At 58.1% G+C, this 18,048-nt stretch overlaps 1 protein-coding gene across 8 annotated transcripts in view; it reads right to left on the bottom strand.

Moving 5' to 3' along the window:
* Positions 1–18,048, bottom strand: part of CHL1 (cell adhesion molecule L1 like) — a 162,018-nt gene that overhangs the window by 43,817 nt on the left and 100,153 nt on the right. For 7 of the 8 annotated variants that reach the window (XM_066244613.1, XM_066244612.1, XM_066244611.1 and 4 more), the window contains 5 exons: positions 12,267–12,389; positions 11,042–11,212; positions 9,405–9,452; positions 7,197–7,317; positions 4,483–4,667 (listed from right to left, as the gene is read on the bottom strand). In XM_066244613.1, coding sequence (XP_066100710.1) covers positions 4,483–4,667; positions 7,197–7,317; positions 9,405–9,452; positions 11,042–11,212; positions 12,267–12,389 — 648 coding nt within the window. The remainder of the gene's footprint in view (positions 1–4,482; positions 4,668–7,196; positions 7,318–9,404; positions 9,453–11,041; positions 11,213–12,266; positions 12,390–18,048) is intronic. The other variant, XM_066244616.1, reaches the window with a different exon arrangement.

Below are 18,048 nucleotides of genomic sequence, written 5' to 3'. Positions count from 1 at the left end.
TCAGAGGATGAGAACGGCAGGGCAGAGGGACAGGTGGCTGGGGCGGGGGGGGGGGGGTGTGCATGCAGGGACAGGGAACAACTGATGCCTTCCAAAGCCAGAGCCACTCTGTCCCCCGAAGGGGCCGGTCTGGTCGGAAAGATAAAAAAGCCTCAGAGGAAAAAGGATGGTTCAAGTGGAGAATTCTGAGCTCCATCCTTTCATCCATGACCCTAAGATACATGGTAACTGATGAAGTTACATCTGTTGAAACTTCTCTCATATTGTCACAACTGCAAACTAAAAAGAGAAGATCATAAATGTATCTTATGCAGCTGAACACTGAGCCAGGAATGTCTGACCCTGAGCAAGCGAGCTAAGGGGAGACAGGGTCACTAGGAAGGAAACAAGGGAATTTGGGGCCTGTGACAGTGACGACACAGGTTACTTTTTAGTAACGGATTCCTATTGAATGTGTTTAGTCTAAGCAAGTAAATAAAAATTGTTGCACATTCATCAAACTTGGATTTAATTGCAACATTTTAGAAATAGACTAGTTACTTTAAAATGAGGCTTTTTTTTTTTTTGAGTGTATCAATGACTAAATCATGTTTGAATTCATGAGGCCTTTTTAAAGGCAAAGCAACTGTGGATATGTAAGGATGTGTAAGTGCTTTCTTATTACACTATACACCCAAAGGTCATGTGATTCAAAGGTTGACCATATTGTTGGCAGGGGGTTATTTTTAAATAATCAGTTCAAATGGGATTGGGGCCACATTTTCTTTTATGACTTTATAATGTTTTAGATTTAGATGTATTCAATATATTTTATATATAATTATATTAGTTTATAGGCTAATATATAGTATATATAATTTATATATACCACACACATAGTATAGCATAAATGTAAGTAACAGAAATGTTATGATTAGTATATAAATATGCTTGTATGTTAATTACATAATAATGTATTTATATTATGTTTTAATTAACTTATAGGTTTCACACATTGTATAATATTATGTATTGATTATGTATATCACATACATAACTGTGGATGAAAAAGGGGCCACCTGCTGACCCTGACAAGCTCAGGGGTGGCCGGCACGGTGGCCTTGCAGACTCGGAGCCCGAGAGTAACCACACAGGATGGTCTGAAATGACAGCTTTCTAACTAAAAGCAGCTCGTGGTGGTCAGTCACGCCCTACCAGGTGTCCCCAAACTACGGCCCGCGGGTCGCATGTGGCCCCCTGAGGCCATTTATCCGGCCCCCCGCCGCACTCCCGGAAGGGACACCTCTTTCATTGGTGGTCAGTGAGAGGAGCACTGTATGTGGCGGCCCTCCAACGGTCTGAGGGACAGTGAACTGGCCCCCTGTGTAAAAAGTTTGGGGACCTCTGCCCTAGGCTGTCGTCTTCCCTGACAAAGGTCAACCTTTACCTTACGTGACCCTGTCCGTGGTCTCTGTGCATCAGGATAGCACACTTCTGGGAACGTCAGAGTGACCCCCTTCTCCAGACGCCAGAGGGTGCACCCCCCATGCAGACCCCAGGGCCCTCACTGCTGTCTTGTCCCCCCACCCTCTGCCTGTGCTGTGGGTGCTCAGTGTCCCCCACCCGGCGCCCCCCACGTGCAGGCGGGTGAGTCCCTCCCCTTCCTCTGCCTCCAGGCTCAGCGATTCCCACGTTGCTTTCCCACCTCCCTGACCGGCCGCCCAGGGGGTCCCGTGACCCCCCACCCCTTCCAGCCTCAGAACTGCCACTCTCGGGGGCGCTTTCCTATCCATCCAGATTTTCCTGCCCGGCGACTGTGCGTTTGGCTCAAAAGACTAGGAATTCTTTCTCGCAGGTTTGGACGTTTTCCTATGCCGAGGTTATAAATAGAATATACCGTGACTTCCATACAATTCTGCGTATTCCTCCGTCAGCAGGTTTACCCTGCGTTCCTTCTCCAGTGAGTGTCTCTCTCTCACACCCACACGTGTTTACAGTCACGGGGCCCGGAGAGGTGACATGCCGGCCGATCCGGGGGCCGCCCACTGCGGGAGCTGACGTGCTTCTGCGTGCAGGCTGTGTGGGCTTAGAGCACAGGGTCCGGCTGTGAGTGGGAAGAAAGAAGGAATTTCACCCGGGGGGCAGGTGCCCCACGACGCACGCCTGGACTTGGGCACAGACAGGCTGGCTTTTCCAGGTTCACGGCCGCCGCCGCCTTCGCCATGGGGCGCATCCCGGTTGTTTCGTGTGAGTTTCCAAGCAAGAGACAAACGTAGGGAGAGAAGAAGTTTCTGGAAGGCGGAAGACAGCTGCAGGAAAGAGAACTCGGCTGCCCGTAAGACAAGTGATATTTCTGCTGCCTTTTCTCTTGCCAACTGAGAAGAGCTCTTGAGATCGGTGGCTTGTGACCAGCCTTTGCCACACAAGGAAGGTCCTGAAACCCAGCCCGGGGCTCGCTCTCCTCCGGGGTGGCTTCCCATTCAGGGGAGAGGATGGACTGTTCCCCAATAAAACACACCATTTGCATCTCAATAGCGCTAATCGCTGCTTCATGAATGGCGGGGACAATTTGTCCGGGGAACCTGTATTCCTTTGGAGCGGTCCCACAAGTCAACATTTCAAATGGGAGAATTTATTTGACGCCCTTGACTCTCTCTTTTCTGCAACCCTCGCAACTCTTGTGAAAGCCTGTCTCAGAGCCCAGCAACCGTGGCCAGATTGTTAAAATATTCAGCTCCCCGAGCAAGGCTCCTGCCATCTGGAAGGTTTCTCGCAGTCAGCAACTCCAGTTGGAGCGGGTGGTGAGCAATTAGGAGGGTCGGGCTCCTGGGCCGTGTTTGTGCCAGGGCGGGGGGGGGGGGGCAGGGATAGAGACCGGGTTAGGGAGGAGCAGCCCTGTCCCGCGGTGCGGCCCGATCACACCGACACAGCCAGGACAGCTGACCACACGGCTGACGGCCATCTCTGAAACCCCTTCCTCTCTAAAGCTCCGTGACCACCGTCCGGTCCGGGCAGGTGCCCACGCCTGCGTCTGTGAGCAACACCGCCTTCACCGATTGGGCGTTGCTGCTGTTGTTGAACACGGGGCGTGATTCTCCCGACTCCGTTTATCCATTCCTCCTGACCTAACTAATCGCACGTAGAGGCGCCCGGAAACACGGTGTGACTCCAAACAGCCGCCCGGCAGAAACGGTCATTCTAACATCCGTCTGAATCTGGGTCCGCGCCTTCGTTTACTTTCCATGAACTGAAACGGGGGGCCTTGACCTGGTGTTCCTCGTGCAAAGGGAAACTTTAGGAGGTGAACTTTATTGGACTATGAAGGGGTCCCTGCGTGGAACCCTAAAAGGGATGATTCCCTGCAACACACAGACGGCACAGCACTGCGTAAGGACACGCCCGGGAATCGCTGCACTGACGTGTTCAGCACAACCACCCCCCGCCCAGGAGACCTCAGCATCGTGGGACCCAGGGGTACTGTCTGCACCCATCACGGTCCTGCTGGGCGACCCGGGGGTCTTCACCTCTGCTCAGCATGCACGGCTGCAGTCTCTACCTTCAGGGGTTTCCTTCTTAAATGATGACATCACAGCCTACTTATTTCTGCGATGCCACAGGCAACAGCCACACGGTGATGGATCCAAGGCTCAGTGTGCAGAGAGAGAAGCTGGATATAATGTGTTTAGATGGGGACTCGATCTTCACTCCACAAAATCTGTGATTCCTTCCTCATAACGAACACACTGAATATCACTGAACCCCAAAATGGGGACAGAAAACAATGCATCCGGGAGAGAGGTCTGACAAGGACTAGGCTGCCTCCCTCGTTCCACCGGCGAAGACACCGGGGGTCAGAGAGGGGAGGAAGCTCACAGCAGACACGGCAGGTTCTGGACGGGAGGGAAACTCCACCCAGCCCCCCTCCACCGCAAAGCCTCTTTCCCGAGGATTCGACCTGAGGCCGCGTCCTGTGTCTATCGCACTAAAAAACGACTTCCCACAATACGCCCACACAGGAGGCCAGTTTTAACGACCACCGTATTTTCCTCTCCGTGAGACGCACCTGACCATCAGGCGCACCTGGGGTTTTAAGGAGAAAAATAAGAAAAATATATATATATTCTGAACCAAATGGTGTGTTAAAATATTTAATAAAATACCGTATTTTTCGCTTCATAAGACGCACGGGCATTTTCCCCTCCACTTTGGAGGGATGAGTGCATTTTATAGAGATAAAAATATGGCATTTGAACGAATCCCGGATGCCGTCTGTGCACTGCGTCCCTAACGTGACCCGTCTGGCCACTGGCCCCTTCCACACGGCGGCGTGAGCAGATGACGGACGGAGGGACTGAGTGAACTCACGCAGGGCCCACTCCACGGTCAGCGGTGGGAGCAGCCCGCCTGTTCCCACACGAGTGTGAACGGGTGTGGGTGCCCGGCACGTGCGGATCCCCGTGTGCGCTGGACGGGGGGCGCACCGGCGCGGGAGGACGGGCGTACCTTCTACGACGACGTGGAAGCTGTGGGCGGCCGCCCCCAGGGCGTTGCTGGCCTGGCAGCGGTAGTGCCCTCCGTCCTGAGGGGTCACGCCGGCGACCTTCAGCGTCTTGCCGTAGTTCTCCTTCGATTCCCTTCCTCTCGGTAAGTCGCCGCCCACTTTGCTCCACTCCACCCGTGGGGTGGGCCTGGGAAGAGACAAGAAGTGAGGAGCGTTGATGAAGGTGCAGAATGACACGGGCAGGGACCCCCGGGACACGCTTCTCATCACGCCGCGCTCTGGAGTGTCCTCCCTCCCCCTCCCCGCCCCCGAGTCTGGCCGAGCTGCGTCCACACTCCCAGGGGACAGCCCACACCTTCAATGCGAATGTCGGGGCGGGTTCACGGGGTCCTGTCCCGCCCTCTCAACCTCCGCCACGCCCTCACAACCTCCACCATGCCCACAACCTCCACCACGCCCCCTCAACCTCCACCACGCCCCCTCAACCTCCACCACGCCCACAACCTCCACCACGCCCTCACAACCTCCACCACGCCCTTAACCTCAGCCACGCCCTCAGAACCTCAGCCACGCCCTCTCAACCTCAGCCACGCCCACAACCCCCGCCACGCCCTCTCAACCTCCGCCACGCCCACAACCTCCGCCACGGTTTCCTCCCGGCATCCTCCTCCTGCTCCCAGCAGGGCCGACAGCGCACGCCAGCGCCCCACGCCTCCGCGCAGTCACGGGAAGAACGGGTAACCGCACGCAGAGCTATTCCAGCCCGTGTTTCCAGTGCGAGCCCCCCCCCCCCCGTGGGTGATGAGAAGTGGCCAGAAGCAGCAGCCCGGTCCCTGCGTGAGTCTGAGCAGCAGGATGAGAGCCCGGCGGTCAGCCCAGGGAGCCCAGAGAACCGCCCCCCTCGGAGTCCCACTGAGGCCGGCGTTCGGGAGTAAGGCCCAGACGAGAGGGCCACACGGCGCTGGCCGGCCCAGGAGGAGCCACGGTCAGGGCCCGCGGTCTCTGCGCACAGGCCCGGGGGCCCAGCGGCCTCCTCGCTGTCCGGACAGGAGGCCAGGAGGGGGGCCCAGCACCTCGCCTGCCTGGGAAGACCCCATCACCAGTCACAACAAACAAATGAAGCAGAAACAAAAACCAAACTGGTCACTTGTCCCTCACCACGAGGGTCAGCCTCCTCGTCCGCCCCAGTGAGGGGACTGGAGCCAGCTGGGGTCAGGGGACCCCATCACGGACAACAGGCCAACCAGTGGGGCGGCGGCCTGTGCTGTACACGTGGTGAGGGCAGCAGCGGTGGCTGGTTTAGCTGCGACGCCTCTGGGCCCCTCCAGCCGGGCTGAGGTGACCGAGGGGGAGAGGGTCATTCTGTGGCCACTACAGGTGCTGCATCCCCCGCCCCCGCCTTCTTTTTATGTTCGATAGTGAGACGTTATCCGGGGGTTCTGAAGGTGGGAATGACCACGGCCATCTCCCTGCAAGGATTCTGAAGCCCTGAGGACTTAGCTACTTTGCTTCTGGTCCTGGGGTCACACGAGACCTTGGACTGGACGCTGCCCTCGATCCCTCCGTCCCCGTGGGCCCTCACATCAGTGCTCTCTCCGTCCCTTCTCCTCCCAGACACGTGCGCATAGCCACGCCGGTTAGGACTGGCCAGTCACTGGACACGGGTCTCAGTGTGGGTGTCGCCCGCCCCAAGTGGTACAGACAGGCAACGGTCAACACAATCCTCCACCCTGAACCAGGCATCAGGGTCAGAGTGAACCTCCGACCCTCTGCACACGGGGCCACTCTGCTCGCCTCCCTCTGACCAGGCGGGCAGGCCAGTGGGCGGAGAAGCGTGGGCACTGGCCGCAGGCCTGCCGAGCTCGCCCCCCTAACAGGTGCAGAACCCGAGTCCCCCGACAGCCTGCGTCCCGCCCCATCTGTCACCGCGGCGACGCGCCAAGTCACCGGCTGCCCTGGGCCTCCGCTCCGCCCAGACCGGCGTTTTCTGAGGGTCTGTGCTCTGGGTTGCAAGGACTTACGATGCTCACTCACTAAATGCAACAATTTCCAGATACACATGGTGACGGGACCTGACCTGACTTTGGGTGGTGGGCACACCATGCAGGATACAGATGATGGACCACGTACCACAGAAAAGCACGCTTAAAATGTATATCATCTTATTATGAACCCGCGTCACCCCAAAGCATGTATTTGAAAAAGGGAGAGAAGAAAAAGTCGTGACCGGGTGAAGGTCCCTCTCACACTTTTCTGGGAGGATTCGAAAACGCGGGGACAAGTCCAGGTTCTAAATAACATGGCCTGGCCCCCTTGGTGTGTGTGACAGCCAGGATGATGACCTGAGGGGCCCCGGCTCCTCGGAACCTGAACGGGGGAGCAGGACAGGGAACGAGGGGAGGGGGACTGAGACAGCTGCCTGCTCCGACCGCAGGCTCTCGGGACGGCACCCCCATCGACAGCCAGCCCATTGTCCCCTCTGCTCACGCTACCTCAGACAGACAGAGGGCTGGGACGATGAGTCCACCTCCGTCCCAGCCGGGAACCTGTGGCGTGACGTGGGAACCACCAGCTCCACCCACGGAGGGACCCATTTTGTTAAATAAAAGGGAACGGGTGACTATCGTGCGGGCGGGCACGGCTTCCTGGGGGTCACACTCCTGACACGGCGGGGCGGGGCGGAGCGCGCGGCCAGGACAGGGGTGGGCTTACTCACAGGCCCTCGGCGAAGCACTCCAGCAGGAGGGTGTCCCCTTTGAGGACGGTGACAGAGGAGTCGGAGCCCGCATCTTTTGGAGGCAGCAGCAGCTGAGGTCTCCTCTGCTTGATGGAATTTGCTAAACGGAAGAGAAAAGTCTCATTTTTTTTTTTCTCGGAACTAAGGGAGTTAAAGCCCTGCAGCCCTACATCTTTCTTAAAACATCCTTCACCGTGTGTCCCTCTGTATGCGTGTGTGTGTGTGTGTGTGTAGACGCAGACACAGTTACACTCAGAGAGACAGACGCCCTCTGGCCACGCGGCCCGGGCACGCACAAGGAAAGGCACGGGTGTGATGATGCGTGTCGTGACCATGTCCTTGGTTCCGTTAGTTCAGACACGGCTCAAGGGCGCTGGTTTCCTGAGGAGAGCCCAGCGGTGAGCTGGCGTCTGATTTTATATTCCACACGTTGGTCCTGCCTGGTCCTGTCCAGTGGGCTCCGTGTGCCTTCGCCTGGCATTTAACGTGTCCGAGGACTCGCGATGATTCCCGCTCTAATGCAGTTTCCTGGACCCTCCCCACAGAGATCCTGATTCCAGAAGCCTGTGAACCCCCCCGTGTCCTCTAGTGACTCAGCCCCCCGGGCTCAGGAGGAATGTGGAGGGACCCCCTGCACCCTCGTGGGCTGCATGTGGAAACGCCCCGTGTCTCCCCATGCTGAGAACCCGTTCCGAATGCAACGGCAAGTAAGGAGACGCCATTCTCCACACTGCTTTTGACGTCATTTCCAAACGTTCACCTGACGGGCTCTTCCTACTCGATGTCAACACGACCTGGGCGTGGTGTGTGCAGAACGAGCCACCACGGGTGTTAGCGGGGGGGGGGGGGGGGGCTGACGGGGCAGACGGGGCCGGCTGTGTGCCCCCCAGCCCGGCTCCTCCCGAGTGCGTCTGCCGCAAAGAACTGAGAACGTGACTGTTTTTACATAGAACGTCATTAAGTTACAATGATAGACTTAATGGGAGATATCAATTACATTAATGTCTACACTAATGAAAACGTAGACAGTGCTAATGGGTTTAAATACCACTGAATACGTTACTGCAATTACATGTATTTCTCCTGTCTGCTGTGCAGGTGTGACACCCACAGCTGAGATATTGACCCGAGAAAGAGTGTTGGGGTTGTCTACTGGATTCATCCACCATCAGGCTGAGGGGGCACCTGGGACCGCCTCCAGCTGCTTGGACCCTGACCGCGCATTAGACGGTGAAGTCAAGCCGCCAGGCCCAGGACGTGTGGACTGCCACACTCATACCAATGCCCTGCCCACTGTGGAGATGAGCTCACGAGATACATAAAATCCAGGTCCACGCAGGCAACCTCCACACAGCACCAACTGTGGGGAGACGTCCCCCCGGAAAAATAGAAAGTATTTCAGAGGCAAATGCGTTTGGAAAATGCTGGCAATGGGCCCTTTCCCGAGCCGTGGACAACACCCTGTTCCGTACAAGGTATTCTGAGAGGCCATACAGGAAAACAGACTTTTAACTTTCTGAAACACAACCTCTCCTCCACTTCTGTTGACACTCAAAAAAGGTTTTTGTTTCCTTTCCACGTGTAACAGCTATTAACCCTTCCAGTAGTGAGTTACTTTTTTTCATGCTCACTGACTCCCAGGAGTGAGGCTGGGGTTTTCTTTGCAAAAAATGAAATTAGTTCCAGTTACAGTTTTATTAACTTAAAATCATGTTTGTCTGATAATCTATTTATGGAAACAAGAAGAACAGACATTGGCCTTATTTTAATGTTACCGTACATATTTTTAAAATAAATCGGTGGCACTCTGTATGGTCAGGAGGTGTGAGGACGTACATGAACGTCTGTACTACTCAGAGGGTTAATCATCTAACAACAGTGAGTGACCGTTAGGAAGATCCGACACACTTACTCCATTAAAAGTAGGTAGTTTCACATGTGTGTGTATATATCTGTATGTGTTCATCACATCATATAGACATATATGGTTATATTTATGTAACTATGCGTTTATAAATATTACCCCTTTGGGAGTAACATCGCCTCTATGTTAAGGGATTTCCATTACCGTGAACATTAGTGTTTTAACAGACTCACTAAGGCGTTAGAGGAAAAGGTCAAGCTCTGAGGTGGCCACGAGCTACAGGAGCTGGAAACTAATGCCGACACTCTACAAGGAAAACTTACCCTCGGAACCCAATTTTGTGGATGACCTTGACACATTAGCATGCTTAACTGAAATAAAAAAAGATGGAAGAAAAAAAAACCCTCAAAAACATATGCTGGATGTGGACAAAAACAAAGGATCAAAAGCCGCAGTTGATTCTGAAAAACTCACAAAACGAGGTGTGTTCAGGCTTCACTAGAACATGGTCTTTAGGGAAATAGTTGAATAAATACTGATACGGAGCCACACCCTGACCCATCACAGAGGAGTCCCGGGGGGGGGCTCACCCTGAATCATCACAGAGGAGTCCCGGGGGGGGGCTCACCCTGAACCATCACAGAGGAGTCCTGGTGGGGGGCTCACCCTGAATCATCACAGAGAAGTCCCGGGGGGGCTCACCCTGAATCATCACAGAGGAGTCCCGGGGGGGGCTCACCCTGAACCATCACAGAGGAGTCCCGGGGGGGCTCACCCTGAATCATCACAGAGGAGTCCCGGGGGGGCTCACCCTGAATCATCACAGAGGAGTCCTGGGGGGCTCACCCTGAACCATCACAGAGGAGTCCCGGGGGGGGGGCTCACCCTGAACCATCACAGAGGAGTCCTGGGGGGCTCACCCTGAACCATCACAGAGGAGTCCCGGGGGGGGGGCTCACCCTGAACCATCACAGAGGAGTCCCAGGGGAGGGGCTTACCCTGAATCATCACAGAGGAGTCCTGGGGGGGGGCTCACCCTGAACCATCACAGAGGAGTCCCGGGGGGGGGGGGCTCACCCTGAACCATCACAGAGGAGTCCTAGGGGAGGGGCTCACCCTGAATCATCACAGAGGAGTCCTGGGGGGGGGGGCTCACCCTGAACCATCACAGAGGAGTCCCAGGGGGGGTGTCTTACAGAGGAGTCAGAGGGGGCACATCAGAGAGAGAGTCCAGGCCTCTAGAGACACTCTAGTGAAGTCTGACCATGTACGTCACACACAACGATGAAAAAGTCACTCAACACGAGACACTGAGATGTCACCACCCATGCGGACTCCCCCGGAGCCAGCGGTCTGCCCTACATCTCTGCGGTTCTCTCTCCCCTGACGACTTCCGTTCTACCCGATCGGGTGCCCAGGCTCGAGGGGGGAGGAGAAGCCTGTCACACAGCTTTGTTAATGTGGGACAGGCAGGCAGCCTGGCTGTGGTGACAGCGGTGACCTGGCTCCTGGCTCTCTCTGACCCGGCTGTTCTCTCCCACGTGTTCAGCCCACGGGTCGACCCCGGGAATCCAGGCCTGAGACAGGAGCTCAGGAAACCCCAGAACTCCGCTGTCCACGTCACGCTCTAGGTGACGGAGGGGCCTGCGGACCTCACGGGCATGCCCGGCTCTGAGAGCTGAGGTTGGGACCTCTGGCCGCGGGAGGCAGGGTCCCTGCGGGGCTAGGTGAGGGTCTCTGGGTGAGGGTCTCTGGGTGAGGGTCTCTGGGTGAGGCTCTCCTGGGTGAGGGTCTCCTGGGTGAGGGTGTCCTGGGTGAGGGTCTCTGGGGCTGCCCTGACCGAGGGCAGGGGACACGCCCCCGCCCCGCCCCCGGGCTCACGCTGGCCTCAGCCGGAATGAAATCGCAGACGCAGCTGCACCCGGCACGCAGGACGCCGCGGCCCGCGGCTCGAACTCACAGCTGCGGACGGTCAGCTTCATGGGCATCTTCTGCACGATGGTCCTCAGCTTGGGGAAGGCGGCGAAGCAGCAGTAGTCGTTCCGGCTGTCGTTCTCCTCCACGTTGGCGAAGTACAGGTCCCCCTGCTGGCTCATGTACACCCTCTCGTCCTGCTCGATGTGCTCCAGCTCTGCAAGGAAACGCCTGTCGCTAGCAAGGCCACGGGTGCCCCGGGTCTCACCCCCCCACCGCCTTCCACCGCCTTCCACACGTGTTCACCCTTGTCCTCCCGAGCCTGGTCCCACCCCGGCACCGTGACTGGGCAGGAAGGAAACACAGAATTCGACAAACCCCCCGGGGGGGGGCACACACTCTTCACCGGGAACCGGACGTCCTCTGGCGGACTGTCCCCGGCGTCTCCCCTCCCCCACCATCTGGACCCCGCGTCTGCTCCGTGGGTCTGCTCCGTGGGTCCGCTCAGGCGCCTCAGAACAGCGGTCCCGTTCTCATAATGGCCCAATCGTCCCTTTTATTTTCTTAGGATCACGTTTCTTTAAGCGAGGTCTCCACAAGTGTTGTCTCTGAGATGTGAGTCCCTCCCGGACGCCACGGCCTGGGAGCCCCAGGTGGTGGCGGTCCAGACATCCGGCTGGCTGCGGCCAGGACTCGCCGCTTCTAACTCCGCCGGGCACGGCACACATGCTGTCCCCCGTCTCCCAGGGCCACGGAGACAAGGTGGAGGAGCCTCACTAACATCCATGCCGGACGTGGACGTGGCCAGCAGAGGGATTTCAGCTCAAAGGGTCATGAAAAGGTTCTGGGAACTTAAGCATGGAGGCCTCACACCACTTTCTCCGCGGGTCACGGCACGGCACGGGTGAGACATGGCCAACACAGTGGCAGAGAGCTAGGGACGTCACCGGCCATGCTCGGCTCCGGTGTGGACGCTGTCCCGAAGGGAAGCAACCCGCTAAGAACGTGAAGTCTCTTCTTCACGAACACACCTATTCATATCACTGGCCTCTGCCCTTTCCAGACGGGACGCAATTAAGGGATATGTTCAGCGGTTGCCAAGTGTTTTCACGCACACCCCGCAGTGTATACTTAACACTCGGTGCAGATGACAGGCAGGTGGTTAGTTTTTAAAATGCATCTGCTTCCAGAGTGATAACTGGTGATTACTTGGTCTTTGGCTTCCGGGGCGTCGCCGGACGTGCAGGGAACGGACGGGGACCGCCACTCACCGATGTTCATCCAGTAGATGTGCAGGGGGGGCAGGCCGGCGGGGGGGTTGCAGCGCAGGACCACGGAGTCACCCTCCTCCACCTCCAGCGGCTCGATCTTCTCTTTGGGGAATTTTGGAACATCTAGTATAAAAAAGACACGTTATGAAAATTAATTTTCAACATCACCAGCGGTATTTGAATCCCTTCTCCTTTTAAAAAAAAAAAAATTGCAGCGTTTTTCATCAATTCAACACCCCCCAATCCTGGTTCTCCCCTCTCCCCTGCAGAGGGTGGGGCTGCTGGGAACGTGGGGTGCAGCCTCACACCCCCGTGAGGACACCCGGGCATTCGGACGACAGACACCGTCACCGCGACGCCGCCCGACAAGGCCACATGGGGCTCCCGTGTGTCACTGCGCGGAGGGGTGAGCTCCTCGTCCAGCCTGCGCTCATTTTACGTTGTGACAGTTTCCCCCCCAAACGCGGCGGTCTCTCCGCGGGCAGAGACGTGTTCTCTCGCTCTGCGGTGACGCTCTGAGCGGGACGGGCACATACTTCCATCAGGGCACGCGCAGGCTAAATAAACAAGCCCACACGGGGCGGATGGTGCCGGCACAGCGAGGGGCCGACGTGACCTTGCGCAGCCACCGAGAGCCGTCCACACTGCAGTCCCTCCCGGCCGACGGAGCTCTCAGTGCCGGGGACACCGTGACGCCCCTGCCTCCTCCTTCCTCCCCGTGCGGACGGTCCCTCAGCGGGCACGGCGGCCACAACGGGAAGGAGAGCCCAGCTGGGCCGGAGGTGACGTCCAGCACCGACGCCCAACAGTTATGGAAGTGTTAATAAAATAGCCCAAAGGACACTCAGAATGTGTGCCATGTTGGTACCCATCCAGCCCCAGGAGGGGTGCTGGCACTGGCACCCCAGTTGTTACAGAAGAGGGGCCTCGGGGAGGTGGCACTGGGACCCCAGTTGTTACAGAAGAGGGGCCTCGGGGAGGTGGCACTGGGACCCCAGTTGTTACAGAAGAGGGGCCTCGGGGAGGTGGCACTGGGACCCCAGTTGTCACAGAAGAGGGGTCTCGGGGAGGTGGCACTGGGACCCCAGTTGTTACAGAAGAGGGGCCTCGGGGAGGTGGCACTGGGACCCCAGTTGTCACAGAAGAGGGGTCTCGGGGAGGTGGCACTGGGACCCCAGTTGTTACAGAAGAGGGGCCTCGGGGAGGTGTTTACAACAGAACCCCGGGGATGAACTCGGTTCCGGTTCTGTCTCCGTAATTCACTCCTCAGCTGTGGTTCACACGAGACGCTCACTGCCCTCGGGAGTCTGACCCCACGCTCCTTTATGGTAAAATGTCTCCCGCGGAAGCGCTGTGCGTTTCATGCTCCGCCCGCCCCTCCGTGGCCGAGGGAATTCGCTGACATTTCTCTTATCGCTGCAGCAGCTGGTGGCAATGAATTGCTTTATTTGTGTAAAATCAAGAACCTTTCCCAGCTGGGCGGTGCGGGGTGGTTATTACACCGTGCCTCCGCCACTTTGGAAAGTGGGCTCTGTCACGTGATGGCCCCCAGAGGGTCCCCTCAAGGTCGCCTCACCCCAGCACAAGTCTGCCTGCGGACCGGTCTGGAAACACATTCGGAACCTCAGACTCCTGCTCCGCTCGGGGTCACACGCGATCCCCGTCAGAAAGCGGGGATTCCGCTTCGCGCAGCCTCTGCGCGGTCCGGCAGGTGAAGTATCAAGGCCGCCTGCCCGGTGAGCCCTTCGCTCGGACCGAGAGCAGGTGTCCAGCGAGTCACCTGCCAGGACGTCCACCCGGCGCACGTGAAGGGCAGGACTTGCAGACGGCGCCCGCCCAGAGCTCGAGTTCCAATCCCCGGTTGAGCACATCCGGCGGGACCTGGGGCCCCGCGCTCACGGGAACCCTGGTGGCTGGGTCCTCGAGTCTGGGCACAGTCGGGGACGAGGGGCCACAGAGGAAAAGGAAGACTCAGGTATGCAAAGAGGACGCAGTTCTGACCCTGAGGACGCACTTCAGGGACCGACTGGCCCCGCCCCACGTGACCCCTGTGGTGACCTGGGTGATTGACAGGCTGCGCGAAGCCCTCCCCGGAGAACTGGCCCATTCACTGCGCTCAGAGACTCGAAGGACTCGTCACACAGAGCCTGGGGGGGGGGGGGCGCACGCTCACCCCTGCATCAGTTAAGTCTGGGTTATAAAATCCCACTTCGGAGAAAAGGAAACGTGATCCGACTGGCTTCCGGGGCATCGAGAACAAACAATGAAGTGACATGAACCGTTCAGCCTACTGGCCCTGTAGCACCGGCCCTGAATCTGTGACAGCTTCTTAGCCAAAGACGAAATTAACAACCGGGAACCGGGAAGAGTATTTATGTACGTAATAATTTAGGGTCCGAGACTAGAACTGACAAAGGGCGTTAATTCACCGGGTTTTGTTTTTTTATTTAGGTCTTACTCTTTGACTTTGGAACCCTTTCGGGGGTCCGATGCCCCGCTAGGAAGCAAACACGCTGCCGGCCGCAGACAAACGTGAACCGTAACGAGGGTCACTGGTCAGCAGACGTGAATCTGCTTTAATGCAGATGAAGGGACGACTCCCTTTAAAAATAACTCCCGCCCACGACTGTGGCTGGTGGTTGTTTCTCCGGCCACAAACCTCCGTGCTGCTGAGCTGGACACACGCGGCGCTTTGCGAAGGGAACTGACCTCAGCGGCCGGGTTTCTTCTGTGCATTAGCTCGCCCCGTAGTTCCGAGGAGGGGCCCCCCAAACCGCACACCCCATTCCTTCCCTGCACCTGGGGGAGCCGGGCTCGGCCGGCCGGGGTGCTCTCTCTGCGCGAGCGCGGGGACACCGCGTGCGGACCCAGCTGAGATGCAGCTTGTTTCCCCCTGCACGTCTGCCCCTGGAAACCCCGTGTGCCCCAGCTCCTCTGCCCTGGGAAACCCCGTGTGTCCCAGCACGCCTGCCCCGGGAAACTCCGTGTGCCCTGGCTCCTCTGCTCCGGGAAACCCCGTGTGCCCCGGCACGCCTGCCCCGAGAAACCCCATGTGCCCCGGCTCCTCTGCCCCGGGAAACCCCGTGTGCCCCGGCTCCTCTGCCCCGGGAAACCCCGTGTGCCCCGGCTCCTCTGCCCCAGGAAACCCCGTGTGCCCCAGCACGCCTGCCCCGGGAAACCCCGTGTGCCCCGGCTCCTCTGCCCCAGGAAACCCCGTGTGCCCCAGCACGCCTGCCCCGGGAAACCCCGCGTGCCCCGGCTCCTCTGCCCCGGGAAACCCCGTGTGCCCCGGCTCCTCTGCCCCGGGAAACCCTGCATGGCCCTCGCCGGCCCCTTCTGGGCCTCCGTGTTTATTTCTCGGGAGGGCAGACGCATTTTCTCTGACCGCATCACGGGCGTAGCTCCTGAAACCCAGGCGTGGTCGGCGTGAGAAGCTCCCCCAGAGACAGCGAGCTGCACACCGTCTTGTCTTCCTGTTGGGGGGCCCCCACACACACAGCCGCCTGCTGAACCCAGACCCCCCCCCCCCGAAACTCCCTGCTTCCTACCCAAAATATGGGAGACTTCTGATGACGTATTTTATGTCTGAACGTCACCTAGGGGGCCAAGCTGGGCTCCCTGTACCCAGATACTAGAACCAAGGGTCCCTGCAGCTCCGGCCCCTGTCCTTTTCTCCTGCACCCCGGAGTCTTCTTGGGGACCCACGGAAATGTGACAGGAAGTGTCCCAGGGGCAGGACACTACAGAACAACGCCCCCATGCCAACGTGCCTCATAGTCAAGACAAGCCGGGACCAGGCGCCTGGACAGTGTAACTAAACACTCACCATGCTGGGCACCCAGCTTGGTGAAATTGCACCAGGACTGAGTCCCCGCCAGAGGCTCTCAGGGGCCCCTTCCTGGCACCAGGTATGAACTCCGGTCTGTCCGAGATCTCCCACCTCCCGGTCGGACACGGCATTGCTGGGCATTCGCTGCAGGACCAGGTGTTGGCAACAAATCTGGACACGCCTTTAGCTCAGCTGGAGGCTATGGCTGGGCTGGTCCAGCACAGGGACCCTGAGCAGCATGAGGTCAGCCCACGCGCCCCGGGGCCGCTCCTGGGCTGCTCCCTGCCTCCCTCGCACGCCTGGGGCCCGTACCGGCTGCTCACGGTGCTCAGTGACCTCATTCACGATGTGGCCCCTGAGTCACCGGTTTGTGTCAGAGGTTAAATAAGCCACTGCATATAAATCAATTAAAAAGTGTTGGCCACTTAGAAATCCCTGGCTACACGGTGGCTCTTGTTCAGGTAGGTCCCCCGTGAGGCACCCAGTCACGCGGCGCAGGGACGCATGGGCAAGGGCGTCCTTCTCCTGTCCAGCTCTGCGGCTGCAGGCGGACGCTGAGGTTAGCTTTGCAGGAGGTAGGGAGGCCCAAGCGGAGGACGCTGGTGGAGCCAGGGTCTGTCCAATGACTCCATTGGTCTGTCCCCTCCCTCCCCAGGACCAGGCCGCCCTCCTGGACCCAGAGCTTTAACTACGTGACCTCCCCTGTCCAGTGGATTGTCCCCTCCCTCCCCAGGACCAGGCCACCCTCCTGGACCCAGAGCTTTAACTACGTGACCTCCCCTGTCCAATGGATTGTCCCCTCCCTCCCCAGGACCAGGCCACCCTCCTGGACCCAGAGCTTTAACTACGTGACCTCCCCTGTCCAGCCTGGAGAGCCGTTGAGTCCCTTGCGTCTCCCTGACCACTTTCCAAACTGCTCAGTAGGCGGGTGTCACCACCATGACTGCAGTTTCCTGAGCTCACAGGCAGGGTCACCCGACACCAGGTTCTATCTGCAGACCCTTACCTGACTCCCACTTCCTGCGAGAACCCCATCAGTCCACGCAGGCCAGGACCACCTGTCCGTCTGTGGGCGCCTACCGGGTCCAGGCCACGGGAAAAACCCACTTCACCCACTTCACCTTGGTCCTTCCGCACTCGACGGGGGAAGCCGCACGCTCAACGGGACCAGCGGGCTCTGGCCACTCAGCACACACGTGTGCACATGCACATGTAAACACACACACACACACACACACACACACACACTGGGAGAAACCAGCACGGCCCCGGATGCAGGTTTTGCTACAGAAACTACCCTGAGGAAGCTACACGGAGAACCCAGCACACGAGACATCCACCCCCCCCCCCCCCCCACGACAGTTACACAGAGCCCATCCTCCCGCCATTTCTCAGATTAGGCTAATAGCGAGTAGAGACTCCATTTTTACTCTCACTCATTCTTTTATTTCTCGGCCTGTGAGCCAATCTCTCAGCCACTAATGGACCTCCATGCAGTGTCTACACGAACGCAGAGAAGGAAGCACACACCACATGACACTGTCCTCCTGTTTTTTGTTTGTTTGTTTTGTTTTGTATTTTTCTGAAGTTAGAAACGGGGAGGCAGAGAGACAGACTCCCACATGCGCCCGACCGAGATCCACCCGGCACGCCCACCAGGGGGCAATGCTCTGCCCATCTGGGGGTCGCTCTGTTGCAACCAGAGCCATTCTAGCACCTGAGGCAGAGGCCATGGAGCCATCCTCAGCGCCCAGGCCAACTTTGCTCCGATAGAGCCTTGGCTGAGGGAGGGGAAGAGAGAGACAGAGAGGAAGGAGAAGGGGAAAGGTGGAGAAGCAGATGGTTGCTTCTCCTGTGTGCCCTGGCCGGGAATTGAACCTGGACTTCCACATGCCAGGCCAATGCTCTACCGCTGAGCCAACTGGTCAGGGCCTAATATCCTGTTTAACCATT

This window comes from Saccopteryx bilineata, chromosome 10 (assembly GCF_036850765.1).
Source record: "Saccopteryx bilineata isolate mSacBil1 chromosome 10, mSacBil1_pri_phased_curated, whole genome shotgun sequence".
In the NCBI taxonomy this organism is placed as follows: domain Eukaryota; kingdom Metazoa; phylum Chordata; class Mammalia; order Chiroptera; family Emballonuridae; genus Saccopteryx; species Saccopteryx bilineata.
The sequence above is the reverse complement of the archived record's forward strand: the minus strand, read 5'-3'. Positions and strand labels throughout refer to the sequence as shown.